General features: G+C 34.2%; 1 protein-coding gene across 1 annotated transcript in view; it reads right to left on the bottom strand.

Annotated features, from left to right (window-relative positions):
- The window catches only part of HELLS (helicase, lymphoid specific), a 36,743-nt gene that overhangs the window by 14,659 nt on the left and 9,424 nt on the right, over window positions 1-12,660 (bottom strand). The window contains exons 5-11 of the mRNA XM_057531472.1: window positions 10,636-10,672; window positions 10,488-10,552; window positions 7,634-7,675; window positions 4,966-5,190; window positions 4,404-4,586; window positions 3,645-3,788; window positions 176-372 (exon numbers count right to left, since the gene is read on the bottom strand). Coding sequence (XP_057387455.1) covers window positions 176-372; window positions 3,645-3,788; window positions 4,404-4,586; window positions 4,966-5,190; window positions 7,634-7,675; window positions 10,488-10,552; window positions 10,636-10,672 — 893 coding nt within the window. The remainder of the gene's footprint in view (window positions 1-175; window positions 373-3,644; window positions 3,789-4,403; window positions 4,587-4,965; window positions 5,191-7,633; window positions 7,676-10,487; window positions 10,553-10,635; window positions 10,673-12,660) is intronic.

The raw sequence follows: 12,660 nt of genomic DNA on the forward strand, positions 1-12,660 counted from the left end.
ATAAAACTGGAAAAAAATAAAATAAAAAGAGCAGAACATATATACCACAAAGAACTGGCCAAAAGCTATCACTTTAATCCAGCTACCTAGAAGACAGAAATTAATTTTAACTATGAGCACAGATTTTGAGACAGTTAGAAAAACATAGGAAATAATTAAATAACCGCTTACCTACCTTTTCAAGTCATCAAATACATCTGGCAACAAAAAGTTCAGCAATGACCAAAGCTCTGATAAGTTGTTTTGCAAAGGAGTACCAGTCAAAAGAAGCTTGTTATCTGCATTGAATCGTTTTAACTCCCTGATTAGGCGGCACTTCATGTTCTTAATCCTGTGTCCTTCATCTACTATTAAGTATTTCCAGTAGCAATTCTAGAAAAGGAATTCAGGGGAAACTTTTTATATGATGATCTCACAATTTTTCCTAAAAGCAATTTTAAAGATAAAACCTCTTCATTAGGAATGAATGTTCGATTTTATCAAATGGTATTTCTATACCTATTGAGATGATCATGTTTTCCTCTGATCTACTAAGAGAATGAGTTAATTTCCTACAACTGATATATACTTGTGTTGCTGAAATAGACCTCACTTGGTCCTGAACTAATAAAGTCCACCTGCTGTTATATATTTTCAGATCTCTCCATTCACATTCTTTAGTCAAAGCAGTCTGTAGTTTTCCTTTCTAATGCTCTGTCAAGTTTTAATTAGTGTTATCTTGCAGTCCTGAAAAAAGAACTGAAGGACTTTATTAGTTCTATATGCTCTGAAACATTAAATATAGTTAGAATTTTCATTCTTGAAGCCCACATCTGAGATTGACACTCTTTTTTTTATCTGATGGTGTTCTCAACTTCTTACATAGTTATTGGTTTGTTTAGGTTTTTCCTTTCTTCTGGAGCTAATTTTGGTAATTTATATCTTCACAGAAAGCTAACCATTTACTTTCATTAAGTTGTCATGAAAATTGTTTTAATTTCTCATCTTTAATATCTGTGCTCTTTTATCTTGATTAAGCAAACTTAAGTTCCTCTGTTTTACTGTGTAAAAATACAGAAATATGCAATATTTCTGGGAAATATAAGTACCAAACTGGCAACTGTAGGTATCCTTGGATAATGGGATTGGCAAATTGGGGGAAGAGTATGAAATGGGCCATCTTTTGCATTTTACTTTATACATTCATAGCAAAATGAAAAGAAAATTTTAAAATAATATTATGACTTCTTTAATAAAAAACTTGGAACTCTTTTTCTGATAAGGCAAACAAATCAGATAGGCTGAATAATCTCTCACTATATCTACCTTAACAAAATGAAACAAAATATACAACATCCTTCATAAATGAATAAGCAAAAGAGAAAACCCAATGCAACAGAAATGGTGAGGAATCTGATAAATGAATTAGTAAATGGACTCATTTACTTCTGCTGCCACTCAGGAATAGGAGTCCTGTACCCCCAATGCCATCAACCCCTAAAGCTAGGATCCTTGAAATAATAACAAGAATTCAGTGAAAGGGAAAATTACAAAAATTCTAGCCACTGGCAAATGGAATTGACAAGGAAGCTTACTGTTTCAATATGGTCTGCCTATGGTAATCAAAATAATTAGAAGATATTCATGTTATATTATTTAGTAGAAAACAGGTGTTTCAATAAGCAACATAAAGTATTACCATATTTATAAATTATACCTATATGCTAACAATAGTTATATAACACAGCAGTAGTAATTCTCAGGTAGAATTACAAGTGCTTTCAGGTCTTTCTGTACACTACTTTTTCCTACATGCAATATGTATTACTTTTACTGTGAAGAAATAACTGCAAACCACATTCCAAAGTTCTACCAGCACACAAGTAAAATCTGATATACAGCTGAATCTTGAGCAACACAAGTTTGAAATGCACAGGTCCACTCATATGCAGATTTTTTCAATAGTAAATACTACGTATGTACTACATGATTCACGAGTGGTTGAATCCAGATCCGGAACTGTGGATATGGAGGGCCCACTATAAAATATATGCAAACTTTCTACCGCACATAGGGTTGGCGCCCCTAACCCCCATGTTGTTCAAGGGTCAACTGTACTGGTCAGAGTCAAACAAAGCAGTAAAGAACTGTATGTGAAATACGTGGAGCAGTGAGGAAGAAGTTCAAAACACCAAAAAATGAACTGAGAGAGGCAATGAGAAGTCCATTTTCCAATTGCATTACAATAACTTGGGCACTAATAAATAACTAGCTACAACACAAAGAAAAACAGATATGGGAATGTTATGCCATAGTAGATCCATAAGATAGTAAAAAATAACTTGTCTTCATATATTCCACTATTTAATTAAAATTAAATGGATAAGTTCTATATACTTAAAGCACTTGTCAGAGACATCTGTAATACATTCACAGATTAGGTCTATGTCTGGCTGATTCTAAAATGGTGTTGTGGAGGGAATTCCCTGGTGGTACAGTGGTTAGGACTCTGCGCTTCCACTGCAGGGGGCACAGGTTCGCTCCCCGACCGGGGAACCAGGATCCTGCATGCCGTGCGGTGCAGCCAAAAAAATTAAATTAAAGTAAATTAAATTAAATTAGAAAAAGAAAACAAGGAGGGCTTCCCTGGGGGCGCAGTGGTTAAGAATACACCTGCCAATGCAGGAGACACGTGTTCGAGCCCTGGTCCGGGAACATCCCACATGCCGCAGAGCAGCTAAGCCCATGTGCCGCAACTACTGAGCCTGTGCTCTAGTTCCCACAAGCCACAACTACTGAGCCCACATGCCACAACTACTGAAGCCTGTGTGCCTAGAGCCCGTGCTCTGCAACAAGAGAAGCCACGACAATGAGAAGCCTGCGCACCGCAACGAAGAGTAGCCCCCGCTCACCACAACTAGAGAAAGCCCGCTCGCAGCAACGAAGACCCAACACAGCAAATTAATTAATTAATTAATTTAAAAAAAAAAGAAAACAAGGAAAAAAATTTAATTTTAAAATTAAAAAATAAAAAATAAATGAATAAATAAAATGGTGTCATGGCTATAGATTAAAGTACCAAAGGCTTTAATTTTCTTGTTAGAGACTACAACCTTCATCTCAATCGTTCTTTTTCTTTTTATAATTTATTTATTTTATTTATTTTGGCTGCATTGGGTCTTCATTGCTGAGTGTGGGCTTTCTCTAGTTGCGGCAAGCAGGGGCTACTCTTCTTTGTGGTGAATGCGCTTCTCACTGCCGTGGCTTCTCTTGTTGCAGAGCACGGCTTTAGGCACGTGGGCTTCAGTACTTGTGGCATACGGGTTCAGTAGTTGTCGCTTACGGGTCCTAGAGTGCAGGCTCAGTAGTTGTGGCGCACGGGCTTAAGTTGCTCCCCATCATGTGGGATCTTCCCGGACCAGAGCTCGAACCCGTGTCCCCTGCATTGACAGGCAGATTCTTAACCACTGTGCCACCAGGGAAGCCCATCAATCTTTCTGTTAATATAAACCTCCAGGTTCTAAAGGAATATGCACAATGCAATCTATTACTTCCATCAGAAAAAATAAATAAATAAACAAATGCTACTGGATGGTGACAAAGTGTTATAAGTTAAGAAAAATGTGATTTATGGATTACAAAGAATCCAATAAGACCATTCATACCTGTAATGCATTTCGGTCTCTCATGGCTATCTCAAATGAAGTGATCACCACAGGATGAATCTGCAATGTCCCTTTCCGTTTGTGAATATGCTTTACCAATTTTCGACGTTCTTGCTGGGTCCCATGATATAACATAGTAGGAATCTGAAAGATTTTATATTGATTTATAACAAACTTTAGAACAAAATGTAAATAACAACAATTTGTAAAATATAAAGTTAATCATTTCTGAGAGAAAAAATATAATTTAACTTAACTTTAGTTCTATATTTCTATAGCAAAATGAGTCAATCAATTCTAATAAATTATTGGGCTACTATGGGAGGATAAAAAAGCCATAAAACCAAATTGAGTGTAAGGTGAGAGAGATGGCGAAGTTATTTTTGGAATATATACTTCTCATAATGCAATGATGTAGCTAAAACGCATAGGTATGGAAGGAAAACACCATAATAAGGATGAACAGAATTAAAAAATAAATTCTACCCAGGTCTATCTCAGGTGAGTCAAATTATTCAAGGCACTAAAAACCACCCAGGGATGTTTTAGGCAAGATGTCTGAGATTACTATAGAAACTTAGTTTATTCTATATAAACTTAGAGAAGGTATTGCTGAGATTGAAAGATAAGTCAAATAAGATATAGTGCTACACAGAAATCAACATAATTTTAGTTAAGAGATCTATAACTTAATTCAGGCAACAAAACAATAAAACATTTGTAATGATAATATATTTAATAAAAGGAAACATGTCTTACTTCTGGTGTAAATCTTTGGAATTCAGCCATCCAGTTAGGAAGTGTAGACAAAGGGCCACAGACGAGAAAAGGTCCAGGTACTCCTCTCTGAATCATCAATGCAATTGTAGCAATGCATTGAACTGTCTTTCCCAATCCCATTTCATCTGCTAAAATGCCATTAATTCCATTTTCCCAAAGCATCTGGACAAAAATAATATACACTGTATTTAAATGCTGACATAAACACCTATTGAATCAGCAGTAAGTTTATTTCTTCTTTTAACCCAAAGATGATAATTATGATGAGACTGACATATTCACACTGTAAGTTATAATAACACTTGTGGGAAGTCAGTTATCAAAGCCATAAAAATGTTGATAGCCTTGAATAAGATAATTTTTCACTTTCAAAAATTTACTCTGGGTAAGTAAGTTAGAAAATAAGTATTTACACAGAAATGTTTGTTTTATATATAATAGTGAAACAAAGAAGGAACAACTCAAGTTGTGTTACATCATATTAATAGGTTATCATATAGAAATGAACCAATATCTTGTATTAAAATTGAGGATTCATTACCCTAAGCCATTCCATGCCTTCCACTTGGTACCATCGCATCACTCCTCCTGTGAAGTGTTTTGGTTGCTGAAAGGGTACTGGCTGTCCATTACATTTCCGAACTGGGTCAAAAAAGAATTTAGTATTTTGCCTAACTGTTTGAGATAATCTATCTTTAATTTTACTATTTGAATCTTTATTTTTCTGAAGATCTTCTACACAGAGATTAGAAGAGGAGCTTTCATCCTGTAAAGAAAAAAGTTTAATTAGAAGTTTAATACATAATAATGCTGCTACCCTCCATTAATCAGAAAATGTAACTGCTAATCAAAATTTGACCAGTCGTATAATCATTGGGTATGAAAAAATAAAGCTACATGTTTAATAAAACCCTCTAGACTGTTACTTCCCTTCCCCCACAAATTCAAAGCCACTGGAAAAAAAAAACACTTCTGAAAATAACCCTTACATATAACAGGCATATACTTCTGAAATGACCTTTACAATTATACATTCCTTCCAAACCTCTAAAATGTGCTACCCAAGAATTTATTAAACTATTTTCTTAATAATTTCCTTCATCCATAGGAAGGATAACAGATAATGTCTGTTAAAAAAAATATTTTCAAGGAACATAAAAATATTTACTTTCATCTAAGTAATTACTTTCACTACAGGCAAAGGGGCAAAGTAAATACAGTTTAAAAACTCACTATATCAAACTTAAGAATGTCAATTTATCTGTTTGTGACACAGCACCAACTTATGACCAATGGTAGATTTTTATTGATTAGCTATGCCCACAACTCCATTTTAAGAAAATGAAAACAAGGATTAAGTCAATTCAAAGGGAAGTCTTACAAATGGTAAGTCTTATAAATGATGCCACAACTGCATATTCAACTGAAAAAATAGGAAACTTGAGTTTCACCACTCCATACATAAAATCTGTGATGAAACGATATACCTAAACCTCAAACCCAGAACCATAAAGCTTTTAGAAGAAAACAGAGAATAACTTGATAACCTTGTGATAGACAAACACTCCTTATACAAGACAAAAAAGCACTAACCACCAAAAGAAAAAAGGTAATGATTTGGGCTATTACAAAATTTAAAATTTTCTGCTTATTAAAAGATATCATTAAGAAAATGAGTAGGCAAGCCACGAACTTAAAGAAAATACAGTCTATATATGTGACAACAATGAGATTATAGAACTCATATATCAACAAAAGGACAAATAACCCAGTAACTGGGCAAAAGATATGAACAGACACTTTACAAAAGAAAACATATAAACAGCCATTACAAACATGAAAATAAACTCTACATTAGTAATTAAGAAAAGGCAAAATAAAACTACATGAGATTCATTTCATTCAGTAGAATGGCTAAAATCAAAAAGATTAACAACATGAAATGCTGGCAATAATGTGAACTGAAACTTTCATACACTTCTTGTGAGAGTAAAATGGTGTGTTCACTTTGGAAAAAGATCTGTACTTTCTTATAAAGTTTAATTACATTTACCATATGACCCAGCAATTCCATTCCTAGGTATATACCGAAAAAATATCAAAACGTGTCCACACAAAGATCTTTACACAAATTATCATAGCAGCCTCATTCAGAATAGTCACAAAGTGGAAACAATCCAAATGCTCATGAAGAAAATGGATTAAGACATTATAATATTCAATGGAATACTACTCAGCAATAAAAAGAAACCGACTAGTAACAAACTCAACAACATCAATGATTATCATCCACGCTGAATGAAAAGTAGCAGGAAATAAAAGAATACATATTTATATTTCATTTGTATGAAAACTAGATTTGATAGAAGTTTTTTTAAAAAATTGGGCAAAACTACTATGATAGAAGTTAACAGGCAGTTGCCTTTAGGTTTGGGGTGGGGAAATGACTGGAAAGGGATACAAGGGATCCTTCTACCATAATGAAAAGGTTCTAAATCTTGATTTGGATAATAGTTACACAGATGTATACATTTGTCAGGATTCTTCCAATGAACACAAGATCAATGTTTATTTATTGTATATTATAAAATGTCAATTCCACAGTAAATTGTGGTAGAAGATTAGATTGGGCTTTATCTTTAAAAATACAACTAAATATTTATTAAAAATATGCTTACTTCATCTTATTTACATTAAACATAGTTGGGTTATAACTGCATCATAAACCAATCCTTATACTGAACAAAGAATAAATCTTGTAATTATAGGGGTTTGGATAGTAAATACTCAGGTAACAAGGAACCTCTCTACATAAAATGAGGGGTTAGGGGTGGGGGTAAAATCAAGCCTTCCCAAACAGAACCAAAGAAAATCTTGAAGGCCAGAAACAAGATTAAAGTATCCCTCAGGGCTTCCACAAGCTATGGAATATACACATGTGGAATGTATATATCCATATGGTTACAGTTACTTGCATCATTGCTAGACTCCCAAAGACCCATAAATTAATATTTACACACTAAGGAACATGCATAGACCACTTAAACTTGATATATAAGAAGCATGTTAGGATAAAAAAAGCCAAATGGTTATTTTTTTTAAAAAGCTAAGAAATAGGATAACTAGTGAGAAAAAATGTACACTGGTGATTAAGAGATCAGGGAAGCAAATATGACTCCTAAATTTAATATCTATTATAAATCTCTTACCTCATTCTCCTTTTTACTTTTCTTAGCCACAGACAAAATTTCCTAAAACATTGAGAAAACGAAAACAAAATAGCAATGAATGTGGTTCATTCATTTATTTAACAAATGTTTATTCTTGTTCTGATTTTATGCCAGGAAATGGGGATAAGCCTTGAAGGTAGTTAAAATACAGGTGGACCTCAGACAAAATTAAGCCCATAGAATCTTTTTTTTTTTTTTACAGTCCAGGTCTTTTATTTTCTTTACACCATCATGCCATGAATTCACAGGGAATGAAGCCGATAGCATCTTATAAAATTCTGAATTCGTTAGCAGCACTTAAAAATTGGGATATTTACTCCTAAATTTTCCAGCTTTTTTTTTTTTTAAGTCGAAGCTTATCTGAATAGACTAAGTCCAAATTCACGAAGTCCTCTAGTACAGAGGCTGGCAAACTACAGACCGTGGACCAACTCCAGCCGGCAACCTGTTTTTATAAATGTCTAAATAAAGTTTAATTAGAACAAAATCAGGCTCACTGGTTTACAGTCTGTCTATGGCTGCTTTCTGGATACAATGGCAAAGTTCAGGGTTGATTAGTTACCCACAAAACTACTCAAAGCCAAAAATGTTTACCATCTGGCCCTCTACAAAAAAAGTTCTCCAAACCCTGCTCTAGGTTACTACCATTATTCAAGGATTCACTCCCAAATGTATTAGTCCCAACTCCAGGCCACTTTAGGCCTCTCTCTGGATTAGAGGCCTGAGTTTGCAATCCTGAGCAAGAGGCAAAGACAAATACATTAAAAATACAGAATAAAAGTGTTCTGATTTTGAATTACCTACTAGATGCTAAGGGTAAGGAGACAATGTCCCTGGTGACTTAGGAGAGTATTATATCAAACTATCTGAAAAAGTTGTCATCAAGGCATAATCATTAAAGACAGAATTAGGCTGTATTTCAAGCAGAAAGAATAGCATGTGCAGAGGACCAAGGGAATAAAATAGTATGATACATTCAAGAAGTTTTAAGCGTATCTCAAATTTGAGATACACAGGAAAATGACAGGACATGTAAGTGACTGACACCACATACATACATACATGTGTATATGTAAAGTATTATGTAAGTATAGATATTCATATTCTAAGGCCAAAGAGATTTTATATAGAGAACTGATAGAAGGGTTGTCTTTTAAAATGGCTAGATAAGCTGAACCTTTTTGGAGAACAATTTGTGAATGACTCAAAACAATACCAACTACTAAGTATTCTTTTTAGAAATTAAACCTCCTAAACTCCTGACACTGCTTACCTCTATAGCTTCATCCTTCACCACTTGTTTGTTTACAAACTGGAACCAAATATAATTTCCTTTTAAGTTTTTTTAACTTTCCAGGAACTCTCCTGCCTCTGAACATTTGTCAAAGGTTATTATCTCTTCCTACAACACATCCCCAGTATCTTCCCTATATCTTACTATTTCCCTATTAACCTATCCCCACCGTTAAATGATTTAACTTTTATCCCTCAAGTCTCAACTTCCTAGATGAAACCTTTATGAAACTCATGCTTGAGTTAAGAGCCCATCTATATGCTCAATAGCATTTTTCAATTATCCAATTATATTTGACTACTTCCTTCTAAATTTTTCTCACTGGATATAGGCTAAGGCAAAGACAGTGATTATGTTGCCGAGTCTAAGCTCGTACCGCTCACTGCCTGACAGACCAATAATCAAAAGAGACGAGTTGCTGGGGCAAGGAATAACAACTTTATTCGGAAGGCCAGCAAACTGAGAAGATGGTGGGCTCATGCCCCAAAGAACCATCTTGCCCAAGTTAGAATTCAGGCTCCTTTTATACTAAAAGGGGAGGGAGTAAAGTCAAACATTTCCTGGTTCCCATCAGCCTCTGAAGGGGATGTGTTAATTTCTTCCTCCCTGCAGTCATTCACAGGTGGGCCTGGTCAGTATGTTTCCTGTGAGCTAAACAAAGGTATTTTAGCTTAATGCTCATTCCTGGGAAGCAGGGTTCCCAGAGATGGGCCATTATGTATAATTTAAGCTTATAGGCAACATCCCTTTAGTGATTAACTTATAATACAAAAGGTTCTTCCCTATTACAATTACCTTTCTTTACTAATTGATCTTATCCACTTAGAACAAAGTTTGTCCATAGCAGATATGCCACCAACATTTGATGAATTAAAATAACAGCCATGTGATTAAACTTCAATAAATCTCATTAATAGTGTTTTTCAAACTGCAGGCTGAGTGTGTTCCATAATAAATTGAGTGGGTCTCAACTATTATTTTTACATGGGAAAAAAGGGAAAATATCAGAGTACATCCCTAGACTAAAGACAAGTATTATGTGAAACTTTATACCTTATGAAGATGTAAAGAGTTAGAATCTCAGGTAAAAGAAAAATGGAGTAGGTAATCAAGGTTAGAATTTTTTTTAATATTAAGAATGTGATACATTAAATTATGCTTAAGGAATATTTAGGGTTTGTCATAAGTGAGGACACGCTTTAATTAGTTTCTATTTAATGAGGTAATAAGTGAGAAGGTAAAAAAGAAATGGCTTTAGAAATGAGTTTATGACTTTAGTTCCTTAATGGTCTTCAAACAAAGAACAGAGTTCTTAAGATACAGTTTTGAGGTTCTAAGAAGTTATAATAATTTCTGATTAGGCCAAGCTCATGCTCCTTTAACAAACAGGAAGATGGTACCATCTTCCTCCTTAAAACACTTAACTGGCTGAAAACCCAGGTAAATAACAGTAATCAATACAGCTTTAAGGTGGTTCAAAACCCACAATAGGTTTTACTCAACATCGAATCTTATGTGTCCTTCCCCCTTTATTTTTACCTCTTTTGACATGACCTCTGAAATATTGTATGATTCATCTTCTCTTCCTCTTTTCTTTCTCATAACTATAAAAAAAAATTTATTTTTTATAGTAATTAGAACAAAAATATAAACACATAGTCTTCAAAACTGGAACAAGGAAATTTACCTGCATTCTCCTCACTTGCATCAATGGAATTTTTACCCTACAAAACAAGGATTTAGAGTATTATTTTCCTAAAGACTTCTATGGTATTATATGTTAAAAGGCACTGATTAGGTTAGCTTTCCTTGCAGTTGAACCACATCCACAACTCTTCACTGTTATGCTTACCAAAAGGTAATCTTTTTCTGTATTTCCCTACTATAACCTGTTTGTAACCATATCCCTCTACTTTTTCCCAAAGACTCTACTTTCCTCAGTTTTCTTCCATGTAAGAGACATTTCAAAACTAAACACAGAAGGCATTTTTATTTTGAAATTACCATGTACATCTTCTCTAACTGTATATTTATGCTGAAGATACTCATTGGGTATGGTATGGAAGGAGTACTCATTTTCAGTATAATTTATAAGTTAAATACAACTGACAGTAGAAATAAAAGAGAAAACCAACTGAAAAATTACTAGTGAAAGGAGATAAGGGAAAGGAAGAAGTGTTCAAAAACAAAGTTTCAGAATGAGAGCTGGCAAAGAATAGGTAGACAACATGTATGAAAAATAAAAATGACAAAGAAATAAGGTAAATATAAAAATGAAGTTAAAAATTTAAAGGATTAAAAAAGAAAATACTAAAAGAGACTAGTGAAATGGAATAGGCAGAATTTAATGGTTGACACCTTTAGAATAAAGGAAAAAACCCCGAAACCTGGTATAAAAAGTTAGCTGGGTGAAAGTGAAGGCTGATTGAAATCAGCAGTTAGACGAGTATGGGGTAAATGGTTAAGCCAGTAAAATTATAAGTACATTCTTCAAAAACCCAAAATAAACTCCTGGAATTCGCAATTGAGTCAAACATCAGTTTTCCACAATTGCTTTTGTTGCAAAGTTATCTGCTATATACTTTAACATCACCAATAACCACACTAAGAATCAAGTAACTGGACTTAAAGATAACCTACCTATTTTTCCTGTTGGCATTTTGATATTTTCTAACAAAGGCAGTTTGGTATAGAAATTAAGTGTGGAATCCGAAATTAATCCTAGGTTCAAATCCTGGCATTACTATGTATTAGATATGTGACCTTCAAAGTTAGTCAATTCTCATTCACAATAGTTGTGTTCTATAAAGTCGCTGTGAATACTGAACTAGTGAACACTGAACCAGTGCATCTAGAAGAAATACAGGTTTAGGTTCCTGCAAGCCTCTGGTCACATCTTCATCAACTGATCAACGCATAACCCTATTTTATGTATGTTGCTGTTTAAACACACCTCATTTAAAACATATGCTGATTAACACTGAACTCAAAGCCAACAGCATTGTAACTCACATCTGAAGGAAGCTTATCTAACACACATATTTTCTCCATAAGGAACACCACAGCCTTCTTGCAATAGAAACACTAGACAGCACTTCAGCACAATGTGGCTGACAGTCTTTTAAACAGCAAAACCACCAAAACCACAAAAATGCAAAAATCATGGCATTAAATAGACCACAAAAAGGACACTTGTTTACACTGTGACAACTTAAATAAGGCAGATAGCTTTGTTTGACCTCAGCTGGGAATGTGCATGTTGGGAGACTCTAATTTTTTGCCATTCTGCATATGCACATGTCTGTGAATGACCACAAAAACACAGGTGACAAATTTTAGCGAGTAGGCTAAGTGGCAAGTATGGGATCTATAAATAATGAGGATGAACTGTGCCTTATCTCCTTGCATCAGTATCTTTATACATAAAATGTAGATAATAACAGTATCTCTACCTAACAGAGCTGCTTTGAGAATTAAGTAAAAACATGTAAAGCTTAGAACAATACCCGGCACATAGTAAGTACTCAATAAATGTTACCTTTATTGTTTCTCTTTTCACTAACACAAGTGTTGTTTGTACAATCCCTATCAATATGGCATTAAACAGCCTCATGTTAAAACGTATTTCCCAAAAAGATCACATCTAAAATTCAGGCTATCCCTAAATGAATGCTCTATCTGAAATGCTATTACCATATATGCCATATGTTCC

The sequence above is a fragment of the Balaenoptera acutorostrata genome, chromosome 16, assembly GCF_949987535.1.
Source record: "Balaenoptera acutorostrata chromosome 16, mBalAcu1.1, whole genome shotgun sequence".
Lineage (NCBI taxonomy): Eukaryota > Metazoa > Chordata > Mammalia > Artiodactyla > Balaenopteridae > Balaenoptera > Balaenoptera acutorostrata.